This window comes from Oncorhynchus clarkii, chromosome 21 (assembly GCF_045791955.1).
Source record: "Oncorhynchus clarkii lewisi isolate Uvic-CL-2024 chromosome 21, UVic_Ocla_1.0, whole genome shotgun sequence".
NCBI classification, from domain to species: domain Eukaryota; kingdom Metazoa; phylum Chordata; class Actinopteri; order Salmoniformes; family Salmonidae; genus Oncorhynchus; species Oncorhynchus clarkii.
Window position 1 is genome coordinate 27,165,039 of NC_092167.1, and position 19,402 is coordinate 27,184,440.

Here is a 19,402-nt window from a genome sequence, read left to right on the forward strand (position 1 = left end):
ATTGGCAGCAGAGAACTGGAAGGAAAGGCAACCAAAGGAGGTGTTGGCTTTGGGGATGACCAGTGAAATATACCTGCTGGAGCGCGTGCTACTGGTGGGTGCTGCTATGGTGACCAGTGAGCTGAGATAAGGCGTGGCTTTACCTAGCAAAGACATAGATGACCTGGAGCCAGTGTGTTTGGCGACGAATATGTAGCGAGGACAAGCCAACGAGAGCATACAGGTCGCAGTGGTGGGTAGTATAAGACGCTTTGGTGACAAAACGGATGGCACTGTGAAAGACTGTATCCAATTTGCTGAGTAGAGTGTTGGAGGCTATTTGGTCAATGACATCGCCCAAGTCAAGGATCGGTAGGATAGTCCGTTTTACGAGGGTATGTTTGGCAGCATGAGTGAAGGAGGCTTTGTTGTGAAATAGGAAGCTGATTCTAGACTTAATTTTGGATCGAAGATGTTTAATATTGTGTCTGGAAGGAGAGTTTACAGTCTAGCCAGACACCTAGGTATTTATAGTTGTGCACATATTCTAAGTCAGAACCGTCCAGAGTAGTGATGCTAGTTGGGCGGGCGGGTGTGGGCAGTGATCGGTTGAAGAGCATGCATTTCGTTGAACTAGCATTTAAGAGGAGTTTGAGGCCACAGAAGGAGTGTTGTATGGTATTGAAGATCGTTTGGAGGTTTGTTAACAGAGTGTCCAAAGAAGGGCCAGATGTATACAGAATGGTGTCGTCTGCGTAGAGATGGATCAAAGAATTAACTGCAGCAAGAGCGACATCATTGATATATACAGAGAAAATAATTGGCCCGAGAATTGAACCCTGTGGCACCCCCATAGAGACTGCCAGAGGTCTGGACAACAGGCCCTCCGATTTGACAAACTGAACTCTGTCTGAGAAGTAGTTGGTGAACCAGGCGATGCAGTCATTTGAGAAACCAAGGCTGTTGAATCTTCCAATAAGAATATGGTGATTGACAGAGTCGAAAGTCTTGGCCAGGTTGATGAAGACAGCTGCACAGTACTGTCTTTTATCGATGGCAGTTATGATATCATTTGTGACCTTGAGCATGTCTGAGGTGCACCTGTGACCAGCTCGGAAACCAGACTGCATAGCGGATTCAAAATGGTCGGTGATCTGTTTGTTCACTTGGCTTTCAAAGACTTTAGAAAGGCAGGGCGGGATAGATATAGGTTTGGGTCTAGAGTGTCTCCCCATTTGAAGAGGGGGATGACCACGGTCTCTTTCCAATCTCTAGGAATCTCAGACGAAACGAAAGAGGTCAAACAGACTAGTAATAGGGGTTGCAACAATGGCAGCAAATAATTTTAGGAAGAGAAGGTCCAGATTGTCTAGACCAGCTGATTTGTAGGGATCCAGATTTTGCTGCTCTATCAGACCATCAGCTGTCTGGATTTGGGTGAAGGAGAAGCAGGGGAATGGGGGGGGGGGGGCTTGGGCCAGTTGCTGTGGGGGATGCAGAGCTGTTGGCTGAGTTTGAGGTAGCCAGGTGGAAAGCATGGCCAGCTGTAGAGGAATGCTTCTTGAAATTCTCAATTATCGTGGATTTATTGGTGGTGACAGTGTTTCCTAGTCTCAGTGCAGTGGGCAGCTGGGAAGAGGTGCTCTTATTCTCCATGGACTTCACAGTGTGTTGGAATTATTGCTGCAGGGATGAAAATGTATGTTTGAAATGCTAACTGACTGTGTCTGTTGGTTCTTGAATTCCCTGAAAAGTTGCATATCGCAGGGACTATTCGATGCTATTGCAGTACGCCACAGGATATTTTTGTGCTGGCAGTCAAGTCTGGAGTGAACCAAGGGCTACATCTCTTCTTAGTTCTAAATTTTTTGAAAGGGGCATGCTTATTTAAGATTTTTGTTTAAAAATATATATATTTTACCTTTATTTAACTCGGCAAGTCAGTTAAGAACTCATTCTTATTTACCATGACGGCCTACACCGGCCAAACTCTGGCGACACTGGGCCAATTGTGCGCCGCCCTCGGATGCCGCCCTATGCCGTGATTGGGAGAATCTCTCAATGTCGTCTGTATCACAACCAGGCTTTCTCTACTGACGGGATGAGGTCAATATCGTTCCAGGATACCCGGGTCAGGTTGATTAGAAAGGCCTGCTCGATGAAGTGTTTTAGGGAGCGTTTAACAAAGATTAGTGGTGATCGTTTGACCGCGGACCCCATAATGGACGCTGGCAACGAGGCAGTGATTACTGAGATCCAGGTCTCCTAATATGAAACATTCTATCTCAAATCCAAAATGCTGGAGAAGAGCACCAAATGTAAAACTGTAAGCTTCACTGTCCAAACACATATGGTGTGGACTATGTATGCCTGGTAAACACATGTGGATCTGGTGAACAGTTATCACTTGTTGACCAACTACAGGAATACTGACCTCAGAGTCTCCAGTTTACAGTGGGGATTCCCCAGTCCATCAGAGAGCAGCTTCACTCCTGAATCCTTCAGGTCATTGTTCCTCAGATCCATCTCTCTCGGGTGTGAGGGGTTTGAACTGAGAACTGAGGCCAACACTTTACAGGATGTCTTTCTGAGTTTACAGCCAGTGAGTCTGCCAACACAGAAGACATACAATGACAGACAGGTTGTATTAAAATGTTACGCTTAGCTTTCACTGTAACCTGTGCACAAATAATGTGTTGGGTTTGACCTCAGAGCTGAGACCAGAGAAGAACAGCCTTCCTCTGTGACTAGACAGTCTGACAAAGAGTAATATCATATTAAAATATCACTGATATTCTTTGGTGGTGAAAATAGTGGCAGTATATTTTTCTACATATTGAGATATATCAGTGTCCTGAAAGCTGCCATATCTATTCATAAATGAATTTATCATTGCTAGAAATTATTAGAAATGACAAATTATTATTAGAAATGACAAATTATCAAAGTATTGCTTATAGAGAGAACAATGCATATTACAAATATTTGAGTACTAACCAGACCAGTTTGAAAAGCAGTATCAGTCAAAAGACAGACAGTGAGGTATCAGATTTCGATTGAATTGAGTATACAGTCCACTCCATATCTATTTAGACAGTGAGGTATCAGATTTAGATTGTATTGAGTATTCAGTCCACACCATATCTATTTAGACAGTGAGGTATCATATTTAGATTGTATTGAGTATACAGTCCACACCATATCTATTTAGACAGTGAGGTATCAGATTTAGATTGTATTGAGTATACAGTCCACACCATATCTATTTAGACAGTGAGGTATCAGATTTAGATTGTATTGAGTATACAGTCCACACCATATCTATTTTGACAGTGAAGCTAACATTTTAAATGTGGCTCTATACTCCAAAATTTTGGATTTGGGATCAAATGTTTCTTGTGAGGTGACAGTATATAATGTCACCTTTTATTTTAGGGTTTTTTCATACATATTTGTTTCACCATTTTCAAATGAAAGCACTTTATTTATCTAGTCCCCCTATTTCAAGAAATAATAAATAATAACAACTTATCTCATAGTGTATTAAAGTTGTCAAAAGTATAGCATTTGGTCTGATATTCCTTTAACACAATGACTATATCAAGATTGTGACTCAAACTCGTTAATTGCGTTTTGGTTGTGTTTTGGGCTATATTTTGCTGTCTAAGTGAGTAGATAACATGTTGTGTCTGATCTTTGTGCCTCTGTAACTTTCTCATTCATCATCATTCACGATTCATTCCTGATTATTCATCATCATAGTAGCATCCACATGAATGTAGAAGTATTCAGAAACATCTTCTATTCTTACTGACAATACAAGTGAAGTGACTCCAAAATGACAGGACATTATTCATCATTCAGTTTCTATTAGGAAAAACATCCAAAACACAACCAAAACAAACTGCAAATACATTCAACAACAAAGAACTGCATACATGACATGCTTTAATTTCTAAATGGTAAAATTAACAGGTTTTTTTTTAATTTAAGAGACCACTGCAAAATTATCAGATTCTCTGGTTTTACTATTTATAGGTATGTGTTTGGGTAAAATGGACATTTTGTTTAATTTTGTTAAAAACTACTGACAACCTTTCTACATTTCAAATAAAAATATTGTCATTTAGAGCATTTATTTGCAGAAAATGACAACTGGTCAAAATAAAAGTGTTGTCAGACCTCGAATAATGCAAAGAAAATAATTTCATATTCATTTTTAAACAACACAATACTAATGTTTTAACTTAGGAAGAGTTCAGAAATCATTATTTGGTGGAATAACCCAGATTTTCAATCACAGCTGTCCTGCGTCTTGGGTGCTCTCAATCTGTCTTTCACATATGTATGAAAATACCTTTCAATACAAGGTGACATTCTGTACTGTCTCCTAATATGAAACATGTGATACAGGAATACTGACCTCAGAGTCTCCAGTTTACAGTGGGGATTCTCCAGTCCATCAGAGAGCAGCTTCACTCCTGAATCCTTCAGTTCATTGTTACTCAGATCCAGCTCTCTCAGGTGTGAGGGGTTTGAATCCAGAGCTGAGACCAGAGAAGCACAGCCTTCCTCTGTGACTCCACAGCCTGACAGCCTGACAAAGAGATCATCATGACTTCACAAACACACTGTTAATTTAACACCAGTAGTGTAGAAGGACAATGGCAGATGCATTTGGTTTATTCTCCCAAACAACATATAGATTCATCTTCCGTCTCCAATAATTGTATGTTGATAATGTTATAATAATGTGAAAATCAATGCATTCAGTTTGTTTTTCAATATATATATTTTTCTAAACTTAATGTTGTAATAATGTAAAAATCTATGCATTTATTCAGTATGTTTTTCAATATAATATTATATACATATTTGTCTCTAAACTGAATATTTCTTCCTGATGATTAGTTCTTAAATGTCATTTTATTTACTCACAGAACAGCTCTGGAGGCTTTGACCACTGGCATCAGCCTCAGAAGACCTTTCTCTGATCTGGAGTATTTCTTCAGGTCAAACACATCCAGCTCCTTTTCTGAAGTCAGCAACACAAAGACCAGAACTGACCACTGTGCAGGTGACAGTTTAGCTTTGGAGAGACTTCCTGAGCTCAGGTAGTTTTGGATCTCCTCCACTAGAGAATGGTCATTCAGTTCATTCAGACAGTGGAACAGATTGATGCTCCTCTCTGGAAAGGGATTCTCCCTGATCTTCTTCTTGATGTACTTGACTGTTTCTTCATGGGTTTGTGAGCTGCTTCTTGTCTTTGTCAGTAGACCTTGTAAGTGCTTCTGATTGGACTCCAGTGAGAGGCCCAGAAGGAAGCGGAGGAAAAGGTCCAGGTTTCCCGTCTCACTTCGTAAGGCTTTATCCACAGCACTCTTGTAGAAAGTAACTTCAGGCTCGTCTTTTGTTTGCAGTTTGTCAACTAGATTCTCATTGTTGTTGATGAATGAGAGGAACACATATACAGCAGCCAGAAACTCCTGAATGCTCAGATGCTCAAAGCAGTACACCTTGTTCTGGTACAGCCCACATTCCTCTTTAAAGAGCTGTGTGCATAATCCTGAGTACACGGAGGCTTCATTGACATCAATGCCAGCCTCTTTCAGATCTTCTTCATTGAAAATCAGATTGCCATTCACAAGCTGTTGAAAAGCCAGTTTTCCCAGTGACAGAATGCTCTCTTTATTCCAGTGTGGACCTGTCTCTTCTTTCCCAAGATACTTTTCATGCATCTGTTTGGTATGAAACACCACAAGGTGTGTGTACATCTCAGTCAGAGTCTTGGGCATCTCTTTTCTCCGTTTGCCATGTTTTCAGTCGATATTATGGAGTTAATTTGGAAAAAAGTTTGCGTTTTGAGGACTGAATTTTCGTTTTTTTTTGGTAGCCAAATGTGATGTATAAAACGGAGCTATTTCTAATACACAAAGAATCTTTTTGGAAAAACTGAGCATCTGCAATCTAACTGAGAGTATCCTCATTGAAAACATCAGAAGTTCTTCAAAGGTAAATGATTTTATTTGAAGGCTTTTATGTTTTTGTTGAAATGTTGCGTGCTGGATGCTAACGCTAATGCTAACGCTAAATGCTACGCTAGCTAGCTACTTTTACACAAATTATTGATTTCCTATGGTTGAGAAGCATATTTTGAAAATCTGAGATGACAGTGTTGTTTACAAAAGGCTAAGCTTGAGAGATGGCATATTTATTTCATTTCATTTGCGATTTTCATGAATAGTTAACGTTGCGTTATGGTAATGAGCTTGAGTCTGTATTCCTGATACCGGATCCGGGATGGGGAGATCAGAGAGGTTAACTCCATCTGATCCAGAAGTTCTGTGCGTCCATGAATCCACGTAAATAGACCGACTCTTACCTTTCATCTGAATTATCTGTGGCGATCAGGAGAGTGGGCCATTCAGTTACTGTTAATAGTTATTACCGCGGAGCGCGGCTTGGAGCGCAGCTTCAAACATATTGTGTAATGTGAATTGTCAATGGTCATGGCCCTACGGATCCTCATAGGCCAATTATGCAATCGATATGGTTCATGTGTATTGAAATTAATTATATGCACACATGAAGACAATTGAAAGAGTGAAATGAGAAACGTCATTGTTTGCTAACTGATTAACTTTGATAATGGGAATTATAGATTGTATAACCATTCCCTGTTTGTATTCTTTCATGATATATGATAAATAGTTACGAGCCTAAATGACTCGCGGATGATTACTATTGACTTCTTAATGAACTGGACTGTTGAATTCCCTAAATTATGTTAATAATGAATGATATGATTTGATCTTTGATTATGAATTTGATTGGATACATGTTATTTGTTTCCTTTGTGATGCAGCACAGACTACTCAGTAAATATACCACTTCATGGTTAAAGGAATTCCTGCCTCAGTCTCATCCATTCCTCTGTCACCTGACACATGACCACCTGTTCACCTTCACTGTCAGTCATCCTACCTGTCCAGCTACCCACACAGATTCCACTAATCTTTCAATGGTCCTTCGAGCCGGATGATGACTGAACCAAAGACAGGTGAAAAGGAAATGGAGGCAGAGAGGGAAGAATTGTCTTCACTGGAAGGAAGAAGAGAGGAGGAGAGAGCAGCTGAGGGAAAGGTCTTGGAACAAAGGAAATATCCAGGAGCTAAGCCTAAAGCAACAAAGGCTTCATCCTCAACCACCAGCAGCACCAGAATAACCAGGCAAGCACCTGGGTATCTTAAGAATTATGTGGTCGAGTTTCCGACATCAAAGGGCAAGCCCACCAGAGCTCAAAGTGTTGATGGATCAACTATACGTTTCAGCCATCAACCATCCCCTCTGAGCCAAGGACCGGAAATTGCTTTGGAGCAGGAAAGTGGTCTACATGAAGAACCTATGGAGGAGGTAACTCCCACTGCACAGGTCGACCAGCTTCCAGAGGCAGGGTCCGCTCGCCCATTAACTAATGGGAAATCGTTGAAGCACTCTAGACGGAGTGGGAGTTCGACCAGTGGATACCCCTTTGGAAGTGGCCATGGCGATGAAACTATTAGCTTTGGAGGAAATTGAGCGTCAGATTGAGGAGGAACGACAGGCTGACGAACGATGTCACCAATTGGATGTGCAGGCCCGTAGACCTCTACAGGAACAGGAATTCATTGCCAAGGACCTGGTACAGCAGCGACGGCACCGTCAAGCCAGAAGGGAATTGGAGGAGGCACGGATGGTCTCATCCTTCCTGGAGAGGAACGAACAGGGAGTTGATGTGACCACCCCTCCACATGGACCTGACCTGTCTGCCTTTCTTTCCCAATCTGCCCCTCTGGTACAGCATGGCACACAGTCCCCGGAGGTCAACAGCCAACACGGAGCACGGGAGACGGGCCGCTCCGCCAACGCCCTCTATGCCAGTGACACAAGTTAGCATTCCTCCATCTGGACAAAGCATCACTCCTTCGCCTTTCTGCCAATTACCAACCAAGGCAAATCGTTCCTTTTGTCCAGGGCCAGGCCAGTCCTCAAACAACAGGTCGGAGGGCTCTCGCCCAATTCCGGCTGCCACAAATGGAGGGTCTGTGACAGTAGGGGACCGGCCCAATGAGGCCACAGTGGGCTCATCAGAAGTCCCGGGTTTCTCCTTCACGCAACCAGAAGAGGGAGCCAACATTATGAAACTTCTAGTAGCCTCAGCCTATGGAATTCCCAGACCCAAACTGCCATACTTTGAAAACGGAAAGGAGAGTGAATTTGTCCTTTTGGAAATGGCATTGGAGAGCATATTGGGTATTCACAGTCATCTGTCAGAACGCTACAAATACTAATTACTAATGAATCATTTGCGATTTCCCAGTGCATACAGGCTGGCCCAATCCTTGATGCACTCCGCAACACCATACACTGCAGCTCTCCAGGCCCTGAAGGCGAGATATGGTGAGCCACGTCAGCTAGTCCAGAATGAACTAAACAACATCCTGAACACGTCTCCAATTAAAATGGGAGACCATGCTGCCTTCCAAGAATTCTCCCTGGCTGTCCAATCCCTGACCTCGATGCTCCAATCCGTTGAAGGAGAAGACGGGAACGAGCTGAAATGTGGCTCCCACGTGGACAGGCTTCTTAGCAAACTTCCACTGTACCTCAGAGACAGTTTCATTGAACATTGTTTGAATAAGGGCATCCTGAACAAGGGCTCGAGAAACACCTATGCTTTCAGAGACCTGGCAGCATGGTTGGAGGTGAAGGCAAAGGCGAAGAGCATCGCTCAACAGGCCACAATCTCAGCCATAGCCACCGGGGGAAGGAAGGAGTTTGAACGCCAGGAGGGACAGAAAAGGCTAAATCCCACTAGCATGTACTTAAATAGTGAAGCCGGGGAGGAACCCGGGAAGAAGACCACTCTCAAGAGCAAGAACATCAAGTTCCAGCCTCACTGCCCATATTTCAAGAGTAAGGGACACTTCCTTGGCTCATGTCCCAGGGTAAAAAAGCTCACTCAAACTCAATTGAAGGCCTGGATCACTTCAGGCGAGCGATGCTACAAGTGTGCCCATAGCCATTAGGCGGAGACCTGCACATTGAGGAAACCCTGCAACCGCTGTAAGGAAATCCATCTCACCGTGTTGCATGATCTAATTCCCCAAGCAAAGAAGGAGCAGAGTATGCTCATGGTAGGAGCTGCAAAGGAGCTGTACCTCGACCAGCAGAACCGGTCTCCAAGGGTCATGTTGAAGGTGGTCAAGGTCACTCTGCAAAGTGAAGGGAGAAGCCTTGATACATTCGCAGTTCTAGATGATGGGACAGAAAGAACAATCATTCTCACGGCGGCCACCCGTCAGCTTAACCTGGAAGGGACCCCCGAGACACTTAATCTCAGAACAGTGCGACATGATGTTATCCAAATGAAAGGCTCTGCTGTAACCTTTAGCATTTCACATTCAGGAAACAGGGACGTGGCCTATAACATCACCAATGCCTTCACGGCAGATGGCTTGAATCTCGCAGAGCACTCCTGCCCGGTAAGTGTTCTACAGAAACAATATTCTCATCTACGTTCCTTCGGAATGTTGAGATGCTCTGAAAGATGGACACCTTCTCCAACCGGAAGCTACAGGAGGTCACTTGCTCGAAACATGACTCCTATGCATTAGACCTCCTGGAGAAGAGCACCACCACTACTGAAATGGATGGCGTTCGCAGGTATGCAACCCCACTGCTACGGGTGCCCAACCATCCTCCTCTGGCAACCACGACACGGGCTGTACTCCCACTACTGCGTGGAACGGAGCGACGCCTGGTGAAGAATCCTGAGCTTGCAGAAGTTCATAACCGAGAGATTCATAACCTTGTGAAGGCAGGCTACGTCACTGAAGTGACAGCTCATGAAGAGGGAAACGCGTGAATCCTGGTATCTCCCTCACCATGTTATCCAACAACATGGTGGGAAGTGTAGACTTGTCTTCAACTGTTCATTCCAAGCTGCTGGTCAAAGCCTGAATGACTGTCTACTCCCCGGACCAACCTTAGGTCCTTCCTTGCTCGGTGTCCTTCTTCGGTTCCGGCAGCACTCTACAGCCATCAGTGAAGACATCAAAGCCATGTTTCATCAGATTCGTTTACTGCCTTCCGACACCACACTGCTCCGGTTCATATGGCGAGATATGGAATGAGATGCAGAGCCCACAATCTATGAATGGCAGGTACTCCCATTTGGCACCACCTGCAGTCCTTGCTGTGCCATATACGCTCTGCAGAGACACGCATGGGAGCATCCAGACAGTGACCCAGAAGTATTGGATTCAGTGGAAAATGCCTTCTATGTGGATAACTGCTTAAAGAGCATCCCATCCACGGCTGAAGCGAAAGCACTCCTTGATAAAGTACGGAATCTGCTGTCCAAAGGGGGATTTGAGGTCCGACAGTGGGCTAGTAACAGAGCGGAGGTTATCCAGCACCTCCCACCACAAGCTAGGTCCAGTAGCAGTGAACTATGGCTAACGCAGTCTGGTGCTAACCCAGAAGAGCCCACTCTAGGACTGAGGTGGAGCTGCATACCGGATACCCTGGGGTATAAGCACCGCTCATCCCCGAGTACCGAAACCCCCACTCTGCGCACCATCTATCGGACCCTGGCCAGTCAATACGATCCCCTTGGGTATATCCTGCCATACACAACACGGGCCAAAGTCTTAGTCCAGGACCTGTGGCAGACCAAGAGGGACTGGGATGAACCAATCCACCCGGCTGACCTAGTGGAACGATGGATCTGTTGGGAAACAGAGTTAACGGAGCTCTCTGATGTCCAAATGCCAAGATGTTATGTACCATCCTGTGCTGACCAACTGGGATCATGCCTGGAACCACATGTTTCTGTGACGCTTCGGAGCGAGCTTATGGGGCTGTTTCCTATCTTAGAGTGGAGGATTAGGCAGGCCACACCCATGTCTCCTTTGTCATGGCCAGGTCCAGGGTCGCACCCAAGAAGCAGTTGTCAATGCCTAGGCTGGAACTCAGTGCTGCCCTTTCCGGAGCCCAGTTGGCCTCTACCTTGCGAGCCGAGCTCACCTTGTCAATCCAAAGGGTCATCTACTGGAGTGATTCGACCACTGTATTGACCTGGCTCAAGTCGGAGTCCTGCAGGTATAAGGTGTTCGTCGGAACTCGCATTGCGGAAATCCAAGACCTAACAGAAGTCCAGGACTGGAGGTATGTTGATAGCATAAACAATCCTGCTGATGACATTACTAGAGGTAAAACTCTTCAGGAACTGGCTCAACCCCATCGCTGGAGCTTGGGACCACCATTCTTGTCCCAACCAGAGAACGAGTGGCCGACAGCCCCCAGGTGTACGGCCCCTCCGCAACCAACTGAAGCTCATGAGTTAAGGAGGTCCGCCCAATGCTACAGCATTTCTACGGAACCAACAACGGCTCTCCCTGACCTAACACAATCCCAAACACTGCCGGATCTGATCACCGCCACAAACCAGACCTCCGATGGGGTGGCTTCTATACCCACCTCCCTCGCGGCAGAGATGCTACTCCTCCAGCAAGCACAAGCGGTTAGCTTCCCTGAGGAGTTAAAAGCCCTGAAAGCCGGTAGGGAAGTGGCTAAGGACAGCCGTCTTCTCTCTCTTGCCCCAGAATATGATCGATCCTTGGAGTGATCAGAGTCGGAGGGAGGCTGCGCCAAGCAGAGGATTTAGGCCCAGATGCTATCCACCCAATTATCCTTGACTCCAGACAACCTCTTGACAGGCTCCTCATCAAGAGTTATGATGAGCGGCTTCTCCACCCAGGGCCAGAGAGGGTCTATGGGGAGATGAGGTGGAAGTACTGGATAATTGGAGGACGAGGAGCCATTCGTAAGCACCAATACGCCTGCGTAGAATGTCAGAGATGGCGGGCCGGAGCTACGGTGCCCAAAATGGCAGATTTACCCCCTGCTCGCTTGCGCCTCCTTAAACCACCCTTCTGGTCAACAGGAGTAGATTGCTTTGGCCCCTTGATGATCAAGTTAGGTCGTCGCGTGGAAAAGCGCTGGGGCATTCTATTCAAGTGTTTGACAACCAGATGTGTCCACCTGGACCTACTGGAGAGTTTGGATACTGAAGCCTTCCTCATGGCCCTGCGGTGGTTTATCTCCCGATGAGGGAAACCCTACGAGATCCTGGCTGACAGAGGTACGAACTTCAAGGCAGGAGAAGCCAGGTTGGAGGAAGCCTTCCAAGCCATGGAACCCAGCCTCCAGGATCAGCTGATGGACCAACAAATCTCAATCAAATTTAACCCTCCAGGCGCTCCTCATTTTGGAGGAACATGGGAGCGAGAGATCAAATCTGTAAAGACGGCCTTACGAGTCGTATTAGGGGACCAAACTGTCACGGAAACTGTCTAGGGGACCGTCTTGATAGAGGTGGAAGGGATTCTGAACTCCAAACCCTTGGGATATCTCTCTGCAGACATTGCTGACCCTGATCCGGTTACACCGAATATGCTCTTGATGGGACACCGAGATGCGTCACTTCCTCAAGCTATGCTGATACCAACCTCGTAGGCAGACGCCGGTGGCGACACAGCCAAATCTTAGCTGACCATTTTTTGGCCCGATTAATTCGGGATTACCTACCAATTCTACAGCACAGAGGGAAATGGCGGATAGAAATGACCAGCCTGGAAACTGGCCAAGTAGTAATGATGGTGGACCCTCAGCTGCCTCGAGCCTCCTGGCCGGTGGGCCGTATAACTAAGACCATGACTGGGACCGATGGTCGTATTAGATCAGTGGAGATCCAGGTATGTCCGGCCAGTTGCCCGACTAATTCCTCTCCCTGAGATGACAGAGGACGGGGAGCAATGAGCCTTTTGAGGAGTGTGGAATTTAACAAATTTCCGGGGTGGCTGTAGAAAAGGCCCAGGCCACCTTCAAACATATTGTGTAATGTGAATTGTCAATGATCATGGCCCTACGGATCCTCATAGGCCAATTATGCAATCGATATGGTTCATGTGTATTGAAATTAATTATATGCACACATGAAGACAATTGAAAGAGTGAAATGAGAAACGTCATTGTTTGCTAACTGATTGACTTTGATAATGGGGATAATATATTGAATTGTATTCACTGTTTGTATTCTTTCATGATTTATGATAAATAGTTACGAGCCTAAATGACTCACGGATGATTACTATTGACTTCTTAATAAACTGGACTGTTGAATTCCCTAAATTATGTTAATAATGAATGATATGATTTGATCTTTGATTATGAATTTGATTGGATACATGTTATTTGTTTCCTTTGTGATGCAGCACAGACGACTCAGTAAATATACCACTTTATGGTTAAAGGAATTCCTGCCTCAGTCTCATCCATTCCTCTGTCACCTGACACATGACCACCTGTTCACCTTCACTGTCAGTCATCCTACCTGTCCAGCTACCCACACAGATTCCACTAATCTTTCAGCTACTTTAGCTGTACTTTAGCTACATCTTTTAAATGTTATAAAACATCATTCATCAATAGGCAGACAGCTCTTACATTTATCCAGTGTGTCAGCAAGCTCCTTCTGGTTCATTGTCCTCAGGATGTGCAGTGTGATCTTCAGAACCCCCTTTCTGGCACTGCTCTCCTGCTTCTCATCTTCAGGGTCCACCACTTCATTATCCTGCTTCTGACTCTCAAAGCCTTCTGGGAGTTCTGGACTAAGAATCCTCTTGAACGTCTTCAGCTCGTTCTTCACAAATGTCATAATTTTCTCTTCAAGCATCTGATATAAATAAAGTAAATAAGTTAAGCAAGAGAATGAATGCATTCTCATTAACACATTAATGAATTATTGACAGATCAACTTTACTTGAGGTAAACAAAAAACAATGTACATAACAGGACCACATACACTGAATATGGAGGCCAGGTCTGTTTGATGACTCTGGGAAGACTGACCGCTGAGAATCTCTGACTCTGCTCTCTCCTGTTGGTTTCTGTGGACAAAACATGAGATTACATCTCCTCATCCAGGGAGTTCACACACACACACACACACACACACACACACACACACAGGGAGGGAATATTGTGTTTGCTTAATATTGTTTTAGGACTATGCAAATGGACAAAATGATTAGCTTATGAATTATGAAAACAACAAAAGAAATGGGAAAATGGGACAGGAGAAATGACTAGAGACAGTGTTGTTTAACTCACTGACCATGACCCATGAGTTCTTCTTACCTTTGTTCAGTAGAAAAGTCTCCCTTTCTAAAGTATAGAGGTTGATCCATAGACTCGTCACTCTTCATGGACACACAGCTGGGAACAGGGGAGGCTGCTCTCTTCTGCTTGATTGGGCTTCAACACAACAGAGACAAACATTACATCTCATCTTCTCTGAGCTCAGATGGGGAAACATAAGAAGAGTTTCACAAATAGAACTTCCAGACGTTAGTTAATGGCGCGAGCAGAGTGTCATTATTAATGACAAAATTAATTTAGCGTTAGCGACGCGAGCGTTGTAGTCAGTCTGTCAGCCCCGCTAAAAGGCTGGTGTCGTTACTCTGCCTTCTCCGGGGGCATGTTGAGGTAAATTTACTAACCGGGAGGGTTGAATAATGTAATTTATTGGAGGGCTGGAAGACGCACTCTCAAGGTTGTTTACTCACAATATCAGATATTAAGATGATTTTGATAATGAATGTATACTGAGGTTGAGGTTCTGACTAGTGATTATTTACCCGGGGTTCAATACCTGCTATTGAGGCGCCCTGAAAATAATATTCAAAAATTCGGTACTTGGACACAGCGGGTTTAGAGTTCCAGTACGCGGACATGAGCAGTGCATCACAATCAACTAAACCCAGTCTTTACAGTGGGTTACATTAGTAATATTCATTTTTTATTATTATGTAAAAACAAACATTCTACGTTTTTTTTTATAACAATATGTTGAGATCTGGGTCCATAGCCACAAAGTCTCAGAGTAGAAAATTGGTTGTATAAGTGCTGAGAATAAAGACATTTCACACTTATGGGTATAAATTACAATAAGAATAATAATAATAATATAGACCTACATGCAACAGTATGTCTTGTGCTTTTGGCAATGATTTATGTATAATAATTATAATAAGTCATACCATGTATGTCTGCATAGCAATTTGTCTTCATTTTGGCAGATTAACTCAGGTTTTCGCCCAGCGGCTAAAGAGATGGTGCTTTGGCCAAAAGGTGGCTGGTTCAAATCCCGGGCCGGGAAAAAAACACTAGAAGTGATCTGATGACTGGAAGGCTGCTTGATTCACATCCTCAAAACATTAACCTTCCGTTGATCAGAACTCTAGAGGTTCTTCTTCACTGAACTCAAAAATATATATCACTTTTATTGATTTCATATTTTAAGGAAGTGATAGAAGCCTTTTTGGCTTTATAAGGAACCTTATTTTCTAAACACGTTTTTATTTTGATGATTTAATTATCTACATCATGTTATTTCAAGTTCTCCCTTTGGAGCGCAACATCATGTTGTTAAATAATAATCCTAAATTGGGGATATAAATGGGGCATTTAAAGGCGTCTAGGGTGTAATATGTGTTCCATGAAAATGAACATTGTATGCAACGTTGTAGGCAACATTATTGGCAAGGGACTTGATGCCTACTATGCCAAAGCTATTTAGAGTTAAAATGGTGCAAAGAGTGTGTTGATATAATGGTAAAATTGTCAAAATTCTGCCTGTAACAACGATCAGAATTGGTTAAAAAAAACATGCATTCCATTATATTAGGTAATAATTAAGAGATGCATTAAAAAATTAAAAAATATGCATTCCATTTAAGAGTAAGCAAAGTGGTCGAGTCATTTGAAAATTATATCAAATGTCTTACATGACAACGAGTACAGTCAGGGTGCCGTGGAACCCCTGCAGTACCTCCACAGACCCCAGATTGAGAACCACTGCAGTACCTCCACAGACCCCGGATTGAGAACCCCTGCAGTACCTCTACAGACCCCGGATTGAGAACCCCTGCAGTACCTCAACAGACCCCGGATTGAGTAACCCTGATTTAGCAAATGCTCTTATCCAGAGTGATTTACAGTAAGTGCTTTCATCTTAATTAAGATAGCTACGTGAGTGTGTGTATATATATACAGTGCCTTGCGAAAGTATTTGGCCCCCTTGAACTTTGCGACCTTTTGCCACATTTCAGGCTTCAAACATAAAGATATAAAACTGTATTTTTTTGTGAAGAATCAACAACTAGTGGGACACAATCATGAAGTGGAACAACATTTATTGGATATTTCAAACTTTTTTAACAAATCAAAAACTGAAAAATTGGGCGTGCAAAATTATTCAGCCCCTTTAAGTTAATACTTTGTAGCGCCACCTTTTGCAGCTGTAAGCTGTAAGTCGCTTGGGGTATGTCTCTATCAGTTTTGCACATCGAGAGACTGAAATTTTTTCCCATTCCTCCTTGCAAAACAGCTCGAGGTCAGTGAGGTTGGATGGAGAGCATTTGTGAACAGCAGTTTTCAGTTCTTTCCACAGATTCTCGATTGGATTCAGGTCTGGACTTTGACTTGGCCATTCTAACACCTGGATATGTATATCTTTGAACCATTCCATTGTAGATTTTGCTTTATGTTTTGGATCATTGTCTTGTTGGAAGACAAATCTCCGTCCCAGTCTCAGGTCTTTTGCAGACTCCATCAGGTTTTCTTCCAGAATGGTCCTGTATTTGGCTCCATCCATCTTCCCATCAATTTTAACCATCTTCCCTGTCCCTGCTGAAGAAAAGCAGGCCCAAACCGTGATGCTGCCACCCCCATGTTTGACAGTGGGGATGGTGTGTTCAGGGTGATGAGCTGTGTTGCTTTTACGCCAAACATAACGTTTTGCATTGTTGCCAAAAAGTTAAATTTTGGTTTCATCTGACCAGAGCACCTTCTTCCACATGTTTGGTGTGTCTCCCTGGTGGCTTGTGGCAAACTTTAAAAGACACTTTTTATGGATATCTTTAAGAAATGGCTTTCTTCTTGCCACTCTTCCATAAAGGCCAGATTTGTGCAATATACGACTGATTGTTGTCCTATGGACAGAGTCTCCCACCTCAGCTGTAGATTTCTGCAGGTTATCCAGAGTGATCATGGGCCTCTTGGCTGCATCTCTCATCAGTCTTCTCCTTGTATGAGCTGAAAGTTTAGAGGGACAGCCAAGTCTTGGTAGATTTGCAGTGGTCTGATACTCCTTCCATTTCAATATTATCGCTTGCACAGTGCTCCTTGGGATGTTTAAAGCTTGGGAAATCTTTTTGTATCCAAATCCGGCTTTAAACTTCTTCACAACAGTATCTCGGACCTGCCTGGTGTGTTCCTTGTTCTTCATGATGCTCTCTGCGCTTTTAACGGACCTCTGAGACTATCACAGTGCATGTGCATTTATACGGAGACTTGATTACACACAGGTGGATTGTATTTATCATCATTAGTCATTTAGGTCGACATTGGATCATTCAGAGATCCTCACTGAACTTCTGGAGAGAGTTTGCTGCACTGAAAGTAAAGGGGCTGAATAATTTTGCACGCCCAATTTTTCAGTTTTTGATTTGTTAAAAAAGTTTGAAATATCCAATAAATGTCGTTTCACTTCATGATTGTGTCCCACTTGTTGTTGATTCTTTACAAAAAAATACAGTTTTATATCTTTATGTTTGAAGCCTGAAATGTGGCAAAAGGTCGCAAAGTTCAAGGGGGCCGAATACTTTCGCAAGGCACTGTATATATATATATATATACCCATCTAAAATCTATTAGTTAAAAATCTGAGAACAGTAATATTGAAGGTACCCATAGCAACCATTTCTGGTTAAAAAACAAATGTGAACATTTTGGAAATAAAATCTTAATAATGTTATCAAAAATTGTCATCTCACCTCTTCGCTTTGGTATCATGTTCCCCAGAGAGACTCATTTTAGAGGCAGGGCCCCCCTCCTCTCTCTCCCCAGAGAGACTCATTTTAGAGTCAGGGCCCCTCTCCTCTCTCTCTCCAGAGAGACTCATTTTAGGGGCAGGGCACCCCTCCTCTCTCTCTCCAGAGAGACTCATTTTAGAGGAAGGGTCCCCCTCCTTTCTCTCCCCAGAGAGACTCATTTTAGAGCACTGGCCCCTAAAACAGAGATCCAACATGTTGGTTGTGGTAAACACAGTAATTATTTAATGTCAATTAATGTCAATTGTTATCATTTATTAATGATCTATTCTAAAACATTTACTAACAGACATAGAAACAATCAGATGATTTAATGCAATCACATGAAGACGTAGTTCTTTTCTAAACGTATCTGAGAATATAGACAGAAGGGCTAAAACGGACATGATTGATCTGAGGGGAAATTATTAATCCATTCAGAAAGGTTTTTTTGCATCAAGTAAGAGATTTTATATTATGATGTTAATATTATGTAAAGTAGACTAGGTTATAATGTATAGTAGTGGGTTGTTAGTGATATGTTATATTATGTAAAGTAGACAAGGTTATAATGTATAATAGTGGGTTGTTAGTGATATATAGATGTTATATTATGTAAAGTAGACTAGGTTATAATGCATAGTAGTGGGTTGTTAGACATGATGAAATCAACACAACGAGTGATGGAAATGAACAACTATCACTGCCATCGTTTTTCGAAATTCTTTTGATTTTTTTTTTTTATTTGTGCATAAGGCATATGTTTTGTCCATTTGCAATATGATTTAATAGGAAGTCAAAAGTCGAAAATGTGAACTTTTAAAAAAAAACTTATCACCCTCGTAAAAAAAGTGCTTTCTGGACCGTTTTTCGAAATTGTTTAGATTTTAAGTCAATTAATCATGTGTAAGAACTGTATGAATATACTTTTGTAAAATGTTATTATCATAATTTTTTATTTTTTTACTTGTGCATAAGGAATATGATTTGTCCATTTGCAATATGATTTCATAGGAAGTCAAAAGTCAAAGTCAAAAGTCAATTTTTTGGGGGCCAAAATTGACTGAACTGATTAACTCGGGATGGCCGGGCAGTGATAGTTGTTCATTTCCATCACTCGTTGTGTTGATTTCATCATGTCCATTTGGTGATGTTTTTTCACACCATTGAATCATATTGCAAATGCACGTGCATTTGCAATATGTTTCAATGGGCATTTACCATCACGAATTTGGCATGCTATAAAAATCCTGCAGGAATGTGAAATTGACTGGCCCGATGAACTCGGGATGGCTGGGCAGTGATTCTGGTTTATCTCAATCGCTCGTTAGTGTTGATTTCAGAATGTCCATTTGGTGATGTTTTTTCACTATAGAATCATATTGCAAATGCACGTGCATTGTTGTGCAACTGGTAATCCAAAAATAAAAATATGGTTGTAAATG

General features: G+C 42.9%; 1 protein-coding gene across 1 annotated transcript in view; it reads right to left on the reverse strand.

Moving 5' to 3' along the window:
* Positions 1–19,402, reverse strand: part of LOC139379544 (NACHT, LRR and PYD domains-containing protein 12-like) — a 151,090-nt gene that overhangs the window by 44,602 nt on the left and 87,086 nt on the right. Inside the window, exon 8 of the mRNA XM_071122360.1 lies at positions 4,403–4,576. Within this exon, the coding sequence (XP_070978461.1) occupies positions 4,403–4,576 (174 nt within the window). The remainder of the gene's footprint in view (positions 1–4,402; positions 4,577–19,402) is intronic.